This window comes from Neoarius graeffei, chromosome 26, assembly GCF_027579695.1.
Source record: "Neoarius graeffei isolate fNeoGra1 chromosome 26, fNeoGra1.pri, whole genome shotgun sequence".
NCBI classification, from domain to species: Eukaryota; Metazoa; Chordata; class Actinopteri; order Siluriformes; family Ariidae; genus Neoarius; species Neoarius graeffei.
In genome coordinates, this window is record NC_083594.1 from 3,206,419 (window position 1) to 3,225,507 (window position 19,089).

Consider the following 19,089-nt stretch of genomic DNA (forward strand, 5'->3'; position numbering starts at 1 on the left):
TTTGGCAACAACTGGCACATCTCCAAGCAGTATAATTTCGGACTCGGCAGTGACTGCCACTTCAAGCACGAATGAATACACATCAGTCGACATGACTGAACAATCCAGTCAAACTGCAGAAGTGTCAGGGAAAACAAGTGAACAAACCCCAGTGTCATCCTCCACACATGGAACAGGTCCTTCATTTCCAACAACAGGAACAACAGAATTCAGCTCCACAATGCTAGTGACAATGGCAACAGAAGGCACAATCCAGACAAGCCCAATAGTGCCTACATCAGAGGAATCAGCAAGTCCCACTGTGTCTTCTTCAACTGAAGATAGCCTTTCAACGCCATTCAACTACTCAACACCCATACCCTTAACAACGCATCCATCAGTCAGTTCTGAACCGACAGCAACAACCTCAACAGAGTACACATCAAGTAAAATAACTGGACAAACTTCTGAATCTTCACCAGCACCAGACCAAACAAGCCAGCAATCGTCAACATTTCCAACCACAGATGACCACGGGGCATCATTTTCAACAGTTGAATATAATTCCACAACGATGTCGCCATCATTCACAACAACTGCAAATCAAACTCTTCTCACCACACCCATATCCACAGAAATGCCATCTTTATCCTCTACTGAAGGCATACATTCACCATCAACTCCCCATTTGGCAACAACTGGCACATCTCCGAGCAGTATAATTTCGGACTCGGCAGTGACTGCCACTCCAAGCACGAATGAATACACATCAGTCGACATGACTGAACAATCCAGTCAAACTGCAGAAGTGTCAGGGAAAACAAGTGAACAAACCCCAGTGTCATCCTCCACACATGGAACAGGTCCTTCATTTCCAACAACAGGAACAACAGAATTCAGCTCCACAACGCTAGTGACAATGGCAACAGAAGGCACAAAACAGACAAGCCCAATAGTGCCTACATCAGAGGAATCAGCAAGTCCCACTGTGTCTTCTTCAACTGAAGATATCCTTTCAACGCCATTCAACTACTCAACACCCATACCCTTAACAACGCATCCATCAGTCAGTTCTGAACCGACAGCAACAACCTCAACAGAGTACACATCAAGTAAAATAACTGGACAAACTTCTGAATCTTCACCAGCACCAGACCAAACAAGCCAGCAATCGTCAACATTTCCAACCACAGATGACCACGGGGCATCATTTTCAACAGTTGAATATAATTCCACAACGATGTCGCCATCATTCACAACAAGTGCAAATCAAACTCTTCTCACCACAGAACTATCCACAGAAATGCCATCTTTATCCTCTACTGAAGGCATACATTCACCATCAACTCCCCACTTGGCAACAACTGGCACATCTCCAAGCAGTATAATTTCGGACTCGGCAGTGACTGCCACTTCAAGCACTAATGAATACACATCAGTGGACATGACTGAACAATCCAGTCAAACTGCAGAAGTGTCAGGGAAAACAAGTGAACAAACCCCAGTGTCATCCTCCACACATGGAACAGGTCCTTCATTTCCAACAACAGGAACAACAGAATTCAGCTCCACAACGCTAGTGACAATGGCAACAGAAGGCACAATCCAGACAAGCCCAATAGTGCCTACATCAGAGGAATCAGCAAGTCCCACTGTGTCTTCTTCAACTGAAGATAGCCTTTCAACGCCATTCAACTACTCAACACCCATACCCTTAACAACGCATCCATCAGTCAGTTCTGAACCGACAGCAACAACCTCAACAGAGTACACATCAAGTAAAATAACTGGACAAACTTCTGAATCTTCACCAGCACCAGACCAAACAAGCCAGCAATCGTCAACATTTCCAACCACAGATGACCACGGGGCATCATTTTCAACAGTTGAATATAATTCCACAACGATGTCGCCATCATTCACAACAACTGCAAATCAAACTCTTCTCACCACACCCATATCCACAGAAATGCCATCTTTATCCTCTACTGAAGGCATACATTCACCATCAACTCCCCACTTGGCAACAACTGGCACATCTCCAAGCAGTATAATTTCGGACTCGGCAGTGACTGCCACTTCAAGCACTAATGAATACACATCAGTGGACATGACTGAACAATCCAGTCAAACTGCAGAAGTGTCAGGGAAAACAAGTGAACAAACCCCAGTGTCATCCTCCACACATGGAACGGGTCCTTCATTTCCAACAACAGGAACCACAGAATTCAGCTCCACAACGCTAGTGACAATGGCAACAGAAGGCACAATCCAGACAAGCCCAATAGTGCCTACATCAGAGGAATCAGCAAGTCCCACTGTCTCTTCGTCAACTGAAGATAGCCTTTCAACGCCATTCAACAACTCAACACCCATACCCTTAACAACGCATCCATCAGTCAGTTCTGAACCGACAGCAACAACCTCAACAGAGTACACATCAAGTAAAATAACTGGACAAACTTCTGAATCTTCACCAGCACCAGACCAAACAAGCCAGCAATCGTCAACATTTCCAACCACAGATGACCACGGGGCATCATTTTCAACAGTTGAATATAATTCCACAACGATGTCGCCATCATTCACAACAAGTGCAAATCAAACTCTTCTCACCACAGAACTATCCACAGAAATGCCATCTTTATCCTCTACTGAAGGCATACATTCACCATCAACTCCCCACTTGGCAACAACTGGCACATCTCCAAGCAGTATAATTTCGGACTCGGCAGTGACTGCCACTTCAAGCACTAATGAATACACATCAGTGGACATGACTGAACAATCCAGTCAAACTGCAGAAGTGTCAGGGAAAACAAGTGAACAAACCCCACTGTCATCCTCCACACATGGAACGGGTCCTTCATTTCCAACAACAGGAACCACAGAATTCAGCTCCACAATGCTAGTGACAATGGCAACAGAAGGCACAATCCAGACAAGCCCAATAGTGCCTACATCAGAGGAATCAGCAAGTCCCACTGTGTCTTCTTCAACTGAAGATATCCTTTCAACGCCATTCAACAACTCAACACCCATACCCTTAACAACGCATCCATCAGTCAGTTCTGAACCGACAGCAACAACCTCAACAGAGTACACATCAAGTAAAATAACTGGAAAAACTTCTGAATCTTCACCAGCACCAGACCAAACAAGCCAGCAGTCGTCAACATTTCCAACCACAGATGACCACGGGGCATCATTTTCAACAGTTGAATATAATTCCACAACGATGTCGCCATCATTCACAACAAGTGAAAATCAAAGTCTTCTCACCACAGAACTATCCACAGAAATGCCATCTTTATCCTCTACTGAAGGCATACATTCACCATCAACTCCCCATTTGGCAACAACTGGCACATCTCCAAGCAGTATAATTTCGGACTCGGCAGTGACTGCCACTTCAAGCACGAATGAATACACATCAGTCGACATGACTGAACAATCCAGTCAAACTGCAGAAGTGTCAGGGAAAACAAGTGAACAAACCCCAGTGTCATCCTCCACACATGGAACAGGTCCTTCATTTCCAACAACAGCAACAACAGAATTCAGCTCCACAATGGGAGAGACCATTGTAACAGAAGGCATAATCCAGACAAGTCCAATAGCCCCTACATCAGAGGAATCAACATTTCCCACTTTGTCTTCCTCAACTGTAGATGTCCTTTCAACACCTTTCACCTACTCAACACCCATACCCTTAACAACGCATCCATCAATTAGTTCTGAACCGACTGAAACAAGCTCAACAGAGTACACATCAAGTAAAATAACTGGACAAACTTCTGAACCTTCACCACCACCAGAGCAAACAAGCCAGCAATCGTCAACATTTCCAACCACAGATGACCACGGGGCATCATTTTCAACAGTTGAATATAATTCCACAACGATGTCGCCATCATTCACAACAAGTGAAAATCAAAGTCTTCTCACCACAGAACTATCCACAGAAATGCCATCTTTATCCTCTACTGAAGGCATACATTCACCATCAACTCCCCATTTGGCAACAACTGGCAGATCTCCAAGCAGTATAATTTCGGACTCCGCAGTGACTGCCACTTCAAGCACGAATGAATACACATCAGTCGACATGACTGAACAATCCAGTCAAACTGCAGAAGTGTCAGGGAAAACAAGTGAACAAACCCCAGTGTCATCCTCCACACATGGAACAGGTCCTTCATTTCCAACAACAGGAACAACAGAATTCAGCTCCACAACGCTAGTGACAATGGCAACAGAAGGCACAATCCAGACAAGCCCAATAGTGCCTACATCAGAGGAATCAGCAAGTCCCACTGTGTCTTCTTCAACTGAAGATAGCCTTTCAACGCCATTCAACTACTCAACACCCATACCCTTAACAACGCATCCATCAGTCAGTTCTGAACCGACAGCAACAACCTCAACAGAGTACACATCAAGTAAAATAACTGGACAAACTTCTGAATCTTCACCAGCACCAGACCAAACAAGCCAGCAATCGTCAACATTTCCAACCACAGATGACCACGGGGCATCATTTTCAACAGTTGAATATAATTCCACAACGATGTCGCCATCATTCACAACAACTGCAAATCAAACTCTTCTCACCACACCCATATCCACAGAAATGCCATCTTTATCCTCTACTGAAGGCATACATTCACCATCAACTCCCCATTTGGCAACAACTGGCACATCTCCGAGCAGTATAATTTCGGACTCGGCAGTGACTGCCACTCCAAGCACGAATGAATACACATCAGTCGACATGACTGAACAATCCAGTCAAACTGCAGAAGTGTCAGGGAAAACAAGTGAACAAACCCCAGTGTCATCCTCCACACATGGAACAGGTCCTTCATTTCCAACAACAGGAACAACAGAATTCAGCTCCACAACGCTAGTGACAATGGCAACAGAAGGCACAATCCAGACAAGCCCAATAGTGCCTACATCAGAGGAATCAGCAAGTCCCACTGTCTCTTCGTCAACTGAAGATAGCCTTTCAACGCCATTCAACAACTCAACACCCATACCCTTAACAACGCATCCATCAGTCAGTTCTGAACCGACAGCAACAACCTCAACAGAGTACACATTAAGTAAAATAACTGGACAAACTTCTGAATCTTCACCAGCACCAGACCAAACAAGCCAGCAATCGTCAACATTTCCAACCACAGATGACCACGGGGCATCATTTTCAACAGTTGAATATAATTCCACAACGATGTCGCCATCATTCACAACAAGTGCAAATCAAACTCTTCTCACCACAGAACTATCCACAGAAATGCCATCTTTATCCTCTACTGAAGGCATACATTCACCATCAACTCCCCACTTGGCAACAACTGGCACATCTCCAAGCAGTATAATTTCGGACTCGGCAGTGACTGCCACTTCAAGCACTAATGAATACACATCAGTGGACATGACTGAACAATCCAGTCAAACTGCAGAAGTGTCAGGGAAAACAAGTGAACAAACCCCAGTGTCATCCTCCACACATGGAACGGGTCCTTCATTTCCAACAACAGGAACCACAGAATTCAGCTCCACAATGCTAGTGACAATGGCAACAGAAGGCACAATCCAGACAAGCCCAATAGTGCCTACATCAGAGGAATCAGCAAGTCCCACTGTGTCTTCTTCAACTGAAGATATCCTTTCAACGCCATTCAACAACTCAACACCCATACCCTTAACAACGCATCCATCAGTCAGTTCTGAACCGACAGCAACAACCTCAACAGAGTACACATCAAGTAAAATAACTGGAAAAACTTCTGAATCTTCACCAGCACCAGACCAAACAAGCCAGCAGTCGTCAACATTTCCAACCACAGATGACCACGGGGCATCATTTTCAACAGTTGAATATAATTCCACAACGATGTCGCCATCATTCACAACAAGTGAAAATCAAAGTCTTCTCACCACAGATCTATCCACAGAAATGCCATCTTTATCCTCTACTGAAGGCATACATTCACCATCAACTCCCCATTTGGCAACAACTGGCACATCTCCAAGCAGTATAATTTCGGACTCGGCAGTGACTGCCACTTCAAGCACGAATGAATACACATCAGTCGACATGACTGAACAATCCAGTCAAACTGCAGAAGTGTCAGGGAAAACAAGTGAACAAACCCCAGTGTCATCCTCCACACATGGAACAGGTCCTTCATTTCCAACAACAGCAACAACAGAATTCAGCTCCACAATGGGAGAGACCATTGTAACAGAAGGCATAATCCAGACAAGTCCAATAGCCCCTACATCAGAGGAATCAACATTTCCCACTTTGTCTTCCTCAACTGTAGATGTCCTTTCAACACCTTTCACCTACTCAACACCCATACCCTTAACAACGCATCCATCAATTAGTTCTGAACCGACTGAAACAAGCTCAACAGAGTACACATCAAGTAAAATAACTGGACAAACTTCTGAACCTTCACCACCACCAGAGCAAACAAGCCAGCAATCGTCAACATTTCCAACCACAGATGACCACGGGGCATCATTTTCAACAGTTGAATATAATTCCACAACGATGTCGCCATCATTCACAACAAGTGAAAATCAAAGTCTTCTCACCACAGAACTATCCACAGAAATGCCATCTTTATCCTCTACTGAAGGCATACATTCACCATCAACTCCCCATTTGGCAACAACTGGCAGATCTCCAAGCAGTATAATTTCGGACTCCGCAGTGACTGCCACTTCAAGCACGAATGAATACACATCAGTCGACATGACTGAACAATCCAGTCAAACTGCAGAAGTGTCAGGGAAAACAAGTGAACAAACCCCAGTGTCATCCTCCACACATGGAACAGGTCCTTCATTTCCAACAACAGGAACAACAGAATTCAGCTCCACAACGCTAGTGACAATGGCAACAGAAGGCACAATCCAGACAAGCCCAATAGTGCCTACATCAGAGGAATCAGCAAGTCCCACTGTGTCTTCTTCAACTGAAGATAGCCTTTCAACGCCATTCAACTACTCAACACCCATACCCTTAACAACGCATCCATCAGTCAGTTCTGAACCGACAGCAACAACCTCAACAGAGTACACATCAAGTAAAATAACTGGACAAACTTCTGAATCTTCACCAGCACCAGACCAAACAAGCCAGCAATCGTCAACATTTCCAACCACAGATGACCACGGGGCATCATTTTCAACAGTTGAATATAATTCCACAACTATGTCGCCATCATTCACAACAACTGCAAATCAAACTCTTCTCACCACACCCATATCCACAGAAATGCCATCTTTATCCTCTACTGAAGGCATACATTCACCATCAACTCCCCATTTGGCAACAACTGGCACATCTCCGAGCAGTATAATTTCGGACTCGGCAGTGACTGCCACTCCAAGCACGAATGAATACACATCAGTCGACATGACTGAACAATCCAGTCAAACTGCAGAAGTGTCAGGGAAAACAAGTGAACAAACCCCAGTGTCATCCTCCACACATGGAACAGGTCCTTCATTTCCAACAACAGGAACAACAGAATTCAGCTCCACAACGCTAGTGACAATGGCAACAGAAGGCACAAAACAGACAAGCCCAATAGTGCCTACATCAGAGGAATCAGCAAGTCCCACTGTGTCTTCTTCAACTGAAGATATCCTTTCAACGCCATTCAACTACTCAACACCCATACCCTTAACAACGCATCCATCAGTCAGTTCTGAACCGACAGCAACAACCTCAACAGAGTACACATCAAGTAAAATAACTGGACAAACTTCTGAATCTTCACCAGCACCAGACCAAACAAGCCAGCAATCGTCAACATTTCCAACCACAGATGACCACGGGGCATCATTTTCAACAGTTGAATATAATTCCACAACGATGTCGCCATCATTCACAACAAGTGCAAATCAAACTCTTCTCACCACAGAACTATCCACAGAAATGCCATCTTTATCCTCTACTGAAGGCATACATTCACCATCAACTCCCCACTTGGCAACAACTGGCACATCTCCAAGCAGTATAATTTCGGACTCGGCAGTGACTGCCACTTCAAGCACTAATGAATACACATCAGTGGACATGACTGAACAATCCAGTCAAACTGCAGAAGTGTCAGGGAAAACAAGTGAACAAACCCCAGTGTCATCCTCCACACATGGAACAGGTCCTTCATTTCCAACAACAGGAACAACAGAATTCAGCTCCACAACGCTAGTGACAATGGCAACAGAAGGCACAATCCAGACAAGCCCAATAGTGCCTACATCAGAGGAATCAGCAAGTCCCACTGTGTCTTCTTCAACTGAAGATAGCCTTTCAACGCCATTCAACTACTCAACACCCATACCCTTAACAACGCATCCATCAGTCAGTTCTGAACCGACAGCAACAACCTCAACAGAGTACACATCAAGTAAAATAACTGGACAAACTTCTGAATCTTCACCAGCACCAGACCAAACAAGCCAGCAATCGTCAACATTTCCAACCACAGATGACCACGGGGCATCATTTTCAACAGTTGAATATAATTCCACAACGATGTCGCCATCATTCACAACAACTGCAAATCAAACTCTTCTCACCACACCCATATCCACAGAAATGCCATCTTTATCCTCTACTGAAGGCATACATTCACCATCAACTCCCCACTTGGCAACAACTGGCACATCTCCAAGCAGTATAATTTCGGACTCGGCAGTGACTGCCACTTCAAGCACTAATGAATACACATCAGTGGACATGACTGAACAATCCAGTCAAACTGCAGAAGTGTCAGGGAAAACAAGTGAACAAACCCCAGTGTCATCCTCCACACATGGAACGGGTCCTTCATTTCCAACAACAGGAACCACAGAATTCAGCTCCACAACGCTAGTGACAATGGCAACAGAAGGCACAATCCAGACAAGCCCAATAGTGCCTACATCAGAGGAATCAGCAAGTCCCACTGTGTCTTCTTCAACTGAAGATATCCTTTCAACGCCATTCAACAACTCAACACCCATACCCTTAACAACGCATCCATCAGTCAGTTCTGAACCGACAGCAACAACCTCAACAGAGTACACATCAAGTAAAATAACTGGAAAAACTTCTGAATCTTCACCAGCACCAGACCAAACAAGCCAGAAATCGTCAACATTTCCAACCACAGATGACCACGGGGCATCATTTTCAACAGTTGAATATAATTCCACAACGATGTCGCCATCATTCACAACAAGTGCAAATCAAACTCTTCTCACCACAGAACTATCCACAGAAATGCCATCTTTATCCTCTACTGAAGGCATACATTCACCATCAACTCCCCATTTGGCAACAACTGGCACATCTCCAAGCAGTATAATTTCGGACTCGGCAGTGACTGCCACTTCAAGCACGAATGAATACACATCAGTTGACATGACTGAACAATCCAGTCAAACTGCAGAAGTGTCAGGGAAAACAAGTGAACAAACCCCAGTGTCATCCTCCACACATGGAACAGGTCCTTCATTTCCAACAACAGGAACCACAGAATTCAGCTCCCCAATGCTAGTGACAATGGCAACAGAAGGCACAATCCAGACAAGCCCAATAGTGCCTACATCAGAGGAATCAGCAAGTCCCACTGTGTCTTCTTCAACTGAAGATATCCTTTCAACGCCATTCAACAACTCAACACCCATACCCTTAACAACGCATCCATCAGTCAGTTCTGAACCGACAGCAACAACCTCAACAGAGTACACATCAAGTAAAATAACTGGACAAACTTCTGAACCTTCACCACCACCAGAGCAAACAAGCCAGCAATCCTCAACATTTCCAACCACAGATGACCACGGGGCATCATTTTCAACAGTTGAATATAATTCCACAACGATGTCGCCATCATTCACAACAAGTGCAAATCAAACTCTTCTCACCACAGAACTATCCACAGAAATGCCATCTTTATCCTCTACTGAAGGCATACATTCACCATCAACTCCCCATTTGGCAACAACTGGCACATCTCCAAGCAGTATAATTTCGGACTCGGCAGTGACTGCCACTTCAAGCACGAATGAATACACATCAGTCGACATGACTGAACAATCCAGTCAAACTGCAGAAGTGTCAGGGAAAACAAGTGAACAAACCCCAGTGTCATCCTCCACACATGGAACAGGTCCTTCATTTCCAACAACAGGAACAACAGAATTCAGCTCCACAACGCTAGTGACAATGGCAACAGAAGGCACAAAACAGACAAGCCCAATAGTGCCTACATCAGAGGAATCAGCAAGTCCCACTGTGTCTTCTTCAACTGAAGATATCCTTTCAACGCCATTCAACTACTCAACACCCATACCCTTAACAACGCATCCATCAGTCAGTTCTGAACCGACAGCAACACCCTCAACAGAGTACACATCAAGTAAAATAACTGGACAAACTTCTGAATCTTCACCAGCACCAGACCAAACAAGCCAGCAATCGTCAACATTTCCAACCACAGATGACCACGGGGCATCATTTTCAACAGTTGAATATAATTCCACAACGATGTCGCCATCATTCACAACAAGTGCAAATCAAACTCTTCTCACCACAGAACTATCCACAGAAATGCCATCTTTATCCTCTACTGAAGGCATACATTCACCATCAACTCCCCACTTGGCAACAACTGGCACATCTCCAAGCAGTATAATTTCGGACTCGGCAGTGACTGCCACTTCAAGCACTAATGAATACACATCAGTGGACATGACTGAACAATCCAGTCAAACTGCAGAAGTGTCAGGGAAAACAAGTGAACAAACCCCAGTGTCATCCTCCACACATGGAACGGGTCCTTCATTTCCAACAACAGGAACCACAGAATTCAGCTCCACAACGCTAGTGACAATGGCAACAGAAGGCACAATCCAGACAAGCCCAATAGTGCCTACATCAGAGGAATCAGCAAGTCCCACTGTGTCTTCTTCAACTGAAGATATCCTTTCAACGCCATTCAACTACTCAACACCCATACCCTTAACAACGCATCCATCAGTCAGTTCTGAACCGACAGCAACAACCTCAACAGAGTACACATCAAGTAAAATTACTGGAAAAACTTCTGAATCTTCACCAGCACCAGACCAAACAAGCCAGAAATCATCAACATTTCCAACCACAGATGACCACGGGGCATCATTTTCAACAGTTGAATATAATTCCACAACGATGTCGCCATCATTCACAACAAGTGCAAATCAAACTCTTCTCACCACAGAACTATCCACAGAAATGCCATCTTTATCCTCTACTGAAGGCATACATTCACCATCAACTCCCCATTTGGCAACAACTGGCACATCTCCAAGCAGTATAATTTCGGACTCGGCAGTGACTGCCACTTCAAGCACGAATGAATACACATCAGTCAACATGACTGAACAATCCAGTCAAACTGCAGAAGTGTCAGGGAAAACAAGTGAACAAACCCCAGTGTCATCCTCCACACATGGAACAGGTCCTTCATTTCCAACAACAGGAACAACAGAATTCAGCTCCACAATGGGAGAGACCATTGTAACAGAAGGCATAATCCAGACAAGTCCAATAGCCCCTACATCAGAGGAATCAACATTTCCCACTTTGTCTTCCTCAACTGTAGATGTCCTTTCAACACCTTTCACCTACTCAACACCCATACCCTTAACAACGCATCCATCAATTAGTTCTGAACCGACAGCAACAACCTCAACAGAGTACACATCAAGTAAAATAACTGGACAAACTTCTGAATCTTCACCAGCACCAGACCAAACAAGCCAGCAATCGTCAACATTTCCAACCACAGATGACCACGGGGCATCATTTTCAACAGTTGAATATAATTCCACAACGATGTCGCCATCATTCACAACAAGTGCAAATCAAACTCTTCTCACCACAGAACTATCCACAGAAATGCCATCTTTATCCTCTACTGAAGGCATACATTCACCATCAACTCCCCACTTGGCAACAACTGGCACATCTCCAAGCAGTATAATTTCGGACTCGGCAGTGACTGCCACTTCAAGCACTAATGAATACACATCAGTGGACATGACTGAACAATCCAGTCAAACTGCAGAAGTGTCAGGGAAAACAAGTGAACAAACCCCAGTGTCATCCTCCACACATGGAACGGGTCCTTCATTTCCAACAACAGGAACCACAGAATTCAGCTCCACAACGCTAGTGACAATGGCAACAGAAGGCACAATCCAGACAAGCCCAATAGTGCCTACATCAGAGGAATCAGCAAGTCCCACTGTGTCTTCTGCAACTGAAGATATCCTTTCAACGCCATTCAACTACTCAACACCCATACCCTTAACAACGCATCCATCAGTCAGTTCTGAACCGACAGCAACAACCTCAACAGAGTACACATCAAGTAAAATTACTGGAAAAACTTCTGAATCTTCACCAGCACCAGACCAAACAAGCCAGAAATCATCAACATTTCCAACCACAGATGACCACGGGGCATCATTTTCAACAGTTGAATATAATTCCACAACGATGTCGCCATCATTCACAACAAGTGCAAATCAAACTCTTCTCACCACAGAACTATCCACAGAAATGCCATCTTTATCCTCTACTGAAGGCATACATTCACCATCAACTCCCCATTTGGCAACAACTGGCACATCTCCAAGCAGTATAATTTCGGACTCGGCAGTGACTGCCACTTCAAGCACGAATGAATACACATCAGTCAACATGACTGAACAATCCAGTCAAACTGCAGAAGTGTCAGGGAAAACAAGTGAACAAACCCCAGTGTCATCCTCCACACATGGAACAGGTCCTTCATTTCCAACAACAGGAACAACAGAATTCAGCTCCACAATGGGAGAGACCATTGTAACAGAAGGCATAATCCAGACAAGTCCAATAGCCCCTACATCAGAGGAATCAACATTTCCCACTTTGTCTTCCTCAACTGTAGATGTCCTTTCAACACCTTTCACCTACTCAACACCCATACCCTTAACAACGCATCCATCAATTAGTTCTGAACCGACTGAAACAAGCTCAACAGAGTACACATCAAGTAAAATAACTGGACAAACTTCTGAACCTTCACCACCACCAGAGCAAACAAGCCAGCAATCGTCAACATTTCCAACCACAGATGACCACGGGGCATCATTTTCAACAGTTGAATATAATTCCACAACGATGTCGCCATCATACACAACAAGTGCAAATCAAACTCTTCTCACCACAGAACTATCCACAGAAATGCCATCTTTATCCTCTACTGAAGGCATACATTCACCATCAACTCCCCATTTGGCAACAACTGGCACATCTCCAAGCAGTATAATTTCGGACTCGGCAGTGACTGCCACTTCAAGCACGAATGAATACACATCAGTCGACATGACTGAACAATCCAGTGAAACTGCAGAAGTGTCAGGGAAAACAAGTGAACAAACCCCAGTGTCATCCTCCACACATGGAACAGGTCCTTCATTTCCAACAACAGGAACAACAGAATTCAGCTCCACAACGCTAGTGACAATGGCAACAGAAGGCACAATCCAGACAAGCCCAATAGTGCCTACATCAGAGGAATCAGCAAGTCCCACTGTGTCTTCTTCAACTGAAGATAGCCTTTCAACGCCATTCAACTACTCAACACCCATACCCTTAACAACGCATCCATCAGTCAGTTCTGAACCGACAGCAACAACCTCAACAGAGTACACATCAAGTAAAATAACTGGACAAACTTCTGAATCTTCACCAGCACCAGACCAAACAAGCCAGCAATCGTCAACATTTCCAACCACAGATGACCACGGGGCATCATTTTCAACAGTTGAATATAATTCCACAACGATGTCGCCATCATTCACAACAACTGCAAATCAAACTCTTCTCACCACACCCATATCCACAGAAATGCCATCTTTATCCTCTACTGAAGGCATACATTCACCATCAACTCCCCATTTGGCAACAACTGGCACATCTCCAAGCAGTATAATTTCGGACTCGGCAGTGACTGCCACTTCAAGCACGAATGAATACACATCAGTCGACATGACTGAACAATCCAGTCAAACTGCAGAAGTGTCAGGGAAAACAAGTGAACAAACCCCAGTGTCATCCTCCACACATGGAACAGGTCCTTCATTTCCAACAACAGGAACAACAGAATTCAGCTCCACAACGCTAGTGACAATGGCAACAGAAGGCACAAAACAGACAAGCCCAATAGTGCCTACATCAGAGGAATCAGCAAGTCCCACTGTGTCTTCTTCAACTGAAGACATCCTTTCAACGCCATTCAACTACTCAACACCCATACCCTTAACAACGCATCCATCAGTCAGTTCTGAACCGACAGCAACAACCTCAACAGAGTACACATCAAGTAAAATAACTGGACAAACTTCTGAATCTTCACCAGCACCAGACCAAACAAGCCAGCAATCGTCAACATTTCCAACCACAGATGACCACGGGGCATCATTTTCAACAGTTGAATATAATTCCACAACGATGTCGCCATCATTCACAACAACTGCAAATCAAACTCTTCTCACCACACCCATATCCACAGAAATGCCATCTTTATCCTCTACTGAAGGCATACATTCACCATCAACTCCCCATTTGGCAACAACTGGCACATCTCCAAGCAGTATAATTTCGGACTCGGCAGTGACTGCCACTTCAAGCACGAATGAATACACATCAGTCGACATGACTGAACAATCCAGTCAAACTGCAGAAGTGTCAGGGAAAACAAGTGAACAAACCCCAGTGTCATCCTCCACACATGGAACAGGTCCTTCATTTCCAACAACAGGAACAACAGAATTCAGCTCCACAACGCTAGTGACAATGGCAACAGAAGGCACAAAACAGACAAGCCCAATAGTGCCTACATCAGAGGAATCAGCAAGTCCCACTGTGTCTTCTTCAACTGAAGACATCCTTTCAACGCCATTCAACTACTCAACACCCATACCCTTAACAACGCATCCATCAGTCAGTTCTGAACCGACAGCAACAACCTCAACAGAGTACACATCAAGTAAAATAACTGGACAAACTTCTGAATCTTCACCAGCACCAGACCAAACAAGCCAGCAATCGTCAACATTTCCAACCACAGATGACCACGGGGCATCATTTTCAACAGTTGAATATAATTCCACAACGATGTCGCCATCATTCACAACAAGTGCAAATCAAACTCTTCTCACCACAGAACTATCCACAGAAATGCCATCTTTATCCTCTACTGAAGGCATACATTCACCATCAACTCCCCACTTGGCAACAACTGGCACATCTCCAAGCAGTATAATTTCGGACTCGGCAGTGACTGCCACTTCAAGCACTAATGAATACACATCAGTGGACATGACTGAACAATCCAGTCAAACTGCAGAAGTGTCAGGGAAAACAAGTGAACAAACCCCAGTGTCATCCTCCACACATGGAACAGGTCCTTCATTTCCAACAACAGCAACAACAGATTTCAGCTCCACAATGGGAGAGACCATTGTAACAGAAGGCATAATCCAGACAAGTCCAACAGCCCCTACATCAGAGGAATCAACATTTCCCACTTTGTCTTCCTCAACTGTAGATGTCCTTTCAACACCTTTCACCTACTCAACACCCATACCCTTAACAACGCATCCATCAATTAGTGCTGAACCGACTGAAACAAGCTCAACAGAGTACACATCAAGTAAAATAACTGGACAAACTTCTGAACCTTCACCACCACCAGAGCAAACAAGCCAGCAATCGTCAACATTTCCAACCACAGATGACCACGGGGCATCATTTTCAACAGTTGAATATAATTCCACAACGATGTCGCCATCACTCACAACAAGTGCAAATCACACTCTTCTCACCACAGAACTATCCACAGAAATGCCATCTTTATCCTCTACTGAAGGCATACATTCACCATCAACTCCCCATTTGGCAACAACTGGCACATCTCCAAGCAGTATAATTTCGGACTCGGCAGTGACTGCCACTTCAAGCACGAATGAATACACATCAGTCGACATGACTGAACAATCCAGTCAAACTGCAGAAGTGTCAGGGAAAACAAGTGAACAAACCCCAGTGTCATCTTCCACACATGGAACAGGTCCTTCATTTCCAACAACAGGAACAACAGAATTCAGCTCCACAACGCTAGTGACAATGGCAACAGAAGGCACAATCCAGACAAGCCCAATAGTGCCTACATCAGAGGAATCAGCAAGTCCCACTGTGTCTTCTTCAACTGAAGATAGCCTTTCAACGCCATTCAACTACTCAACACCCATACCCTTAACAACGCATCCATCAGTCAGTTCTGAACCGACAGCAACAACCTCAACAGAGTACACATCAAGTAAAATAACTGGACAAACTTCTGAATCTTCACCAGCACCAGACCAAACAAGCCAGCAATCGTCAACATTTCCAACCACAGATGACCACGGGGCATCATTTTCAACAGTTGAATATAATTCCACAACGATGTCGCCATCATTCACAACAACTGCAAATCAAACTCTTCTCACCACAGAACTATCCACAGAAATGCCATCTTTATCCTCTACTGAAGGCATACATTCACCATCAACTCCCCATTTGGCAACAACTGGCACATCTCCAAGCAGTATAATTTCGGACTCGGCAGTGACTGCCACTTCAAGCACGAATGAATACACATCAGTTGACATGACTGAACAATCCAGTCAAACTGCAGAAGTGTCAGGGAAAACAAGTGAACAAACCCCAGTGTCATCCTCCACACATGGAACAGGTCCTTCATTTCCAACAACAGGAACAACAGAATTCAGCTCCACAACGCTATTGACAATGGCAACAGAAGGAACAAAACAGACAAGCCCAATAGTGCCTACATCAGAGGAATCAGCAAGTCCCACTGTGTCTTCTTCAACTGAAGATAGCCTTTCAACGCCATTCAACTACTCAACACCCATACCCTTAACAACGCATCCATCAGTCAGTTCTGAACCGACAGCAACAACCTCAACAGAGTACACATCAAGTAAAATAACTGGACAAACTTCTGAATCTTCACCAGCACCAGACCAAACAAGCCAGCAATCGTCAACATTTCCAACCACAGATGACCACGGGGCATCATTTTCAACAGTTGAATATAATTCCACAACGATGTCGCCATCATTCACAACAACTGCAAATCAAACTCTTCTCACCACAGAACTATCCACAGAAATGCCATCTTTATCCTCTACTGAAGGCATACATTCACCATCAACTCCCCACTTGGCAATAACTGGCACATCTCCAAGCAGTATAATTTCGGACTCGGCAGTGACTGCCACTTCAAGCACTAATGAATACACATCAGTGGACATGACTGAACAATCCAGTCAAACTGCAGAAGTGTCAGGGAAAACAAGTGAACAAACCCCAGTGTCATCCTCCACACATGGAACGGGTCCTTCATTTCCAACAACAGGAACCACAGAATTCAGCTCCACAACGCTAGTGACAATGGCAACAGAAGGCACAATCCAGACAAGCCCAATAGTGCCTACATCAGAGGAATCAGCAAGTCCCACTGTGTCTTCTTCAACTGAAGATATCCTTTCAACGCCATTCAACTACTCAACACCCATACCCTTAACAACGCATCCATCAGTCAGTTCTGAACCGACAGCAACAACCTCAACAGAGTACACATCAAGTAAAATTACTGGAAAAACTTCTGAATCTTCACCAGCACCAGACCAAACAAGCCAGCAATCGTCAACATTTCCAACCACAGATGACCACGGGGCATCATTTTCAACAGTTGAATATAATTCCACAACGATGTCGCCATCATTCACAACAAGTGCAAATCAAACTCTTCTCACCACAGAACTATCCACAGAAATGCCATCTTTATCCTCTACTGAAGGCATACATTCACCATCAACTCCCCATTTGGCAACAACTGGCACATCTCCAAGCAGTATAATTTCGGACTCGGCAGTGACTGCCACTTCAAGCACGAATGAATACACATCAGTCGACATGACTGAACAATCCAGTCAAACTGCAGAAGTGTCAGGGAAAACAAGTGAACAAACCCCAGTGTCATCCTCCACACATGGAACGGGTCCTTCATTTCCAACAACAGGAACAACAGAATTCAGCTCCACAACGCTAGTGACAATGGCAACAGAAGGCACAAAACAGACAAGCCCAATAGTGCCTACATCAGAGGAATCAGCAAGTCCCACTGTGTCTTCTTCAACTGAAGATAGCCTTTCAACGCCATTCAACTACTCAACACCCATACCCTTAACAACGCATCCATCAGTCAGTTCTGAACCGACAGCAACAACCTCAACAGAGTACACATCAAGTAAAATAACTGGACAAACTTCTGAATCTTCACCAGCACCAGACCAAACAAGCCAGCAATCGTCAACATTTCCAACCACAGATGACCACGGGGCATCATTTTCAACAGTTGAATATAATTCCACAACGATGTCGCCATCATTCACAACAACTGCAAATCAAACTCTTCTCACCACACCCATATCCACAGAAATGCCATCTTTATCCTCTACTGAAGGCATACATTCACCATCAACTCCCCACTTGGCAACAACTGGCACATCTCCAAGCAGTATAATTTCGGACTCGGCAGTGACTGCCACTTCAAGCACTAATGAATACACATCAGTGGACATGACTGAACAATCCAGTCAAACTGCAGAAGTGTCAGGGAAAACAAGTGAACAAACCCCAGTGTCATCCTCCACACATGGAACAGGTCCTTCATTTCCAACAACAGCAACAACAGAATTCAGCTCCACAATGGGAGAGACCATTGTAACAGAAGTCATAATCCAGACAAGTCCAATAGCCCCTACATCAGAGGAATCAACATTTCCCACTTTGTCTTCCTCAACTGTAGATGTCCTTTCAACACCTTTCACCTACTCAACACCCATACCCTTAACAACGCATCCATCAATTAGTTCTGAACCGACTGAAAGAAGCTCAACAGAGTACACATCAAGTAAAATAACTGGACA

The 19,089-nt window shown here is 44.5% G+C and overlaps 1 protein-coding gene across 1 annotated transcript in view; it reads left to right on the forward strand.

Moving 5' to 3' along the window:
• The window catches only part of LOC132873923 (mucin-3B-like), a 38,731-nt gene that overhangs the window by 9,434 nt on the left and 10,208 nt on the right, over positions 1-19,089 (forward strand). Inside the window, exons 6-14 of the mRNA XM_060909746.1 lie at positions 220-1,854; positions 2,221-5,181; positions 5,548-7,848; positions 8,215-9,846; positions 10,213-11,844; positions 12,211-13,842; positions 14,209-15,840; positions 16,207-17,838; positions 18,205-18,831. Coding sequence (XP_060765729.1) covers positions 220-1,854; positions 2,221-5,181; positions 5,548-7,848; positions 8,215-9,846; positions 10,213-11,844; positions 12,211-13,842; positions 14,209-15,840; positions 16,207-17,838; positions 18,205-18,831 — 15,684 coding nt within the window. The remainder of the gene's footprint in view (positions 1-219; positions 1,855-2,220; positions 5,182-5,547; positions 7,849-8,214; positions 9,847-10,212; positions 11,845-12,210; positions 13,843-14,208; positions 15,841-16,206; positions 17,839-18,204; positions 18,832-19,089) is intronic.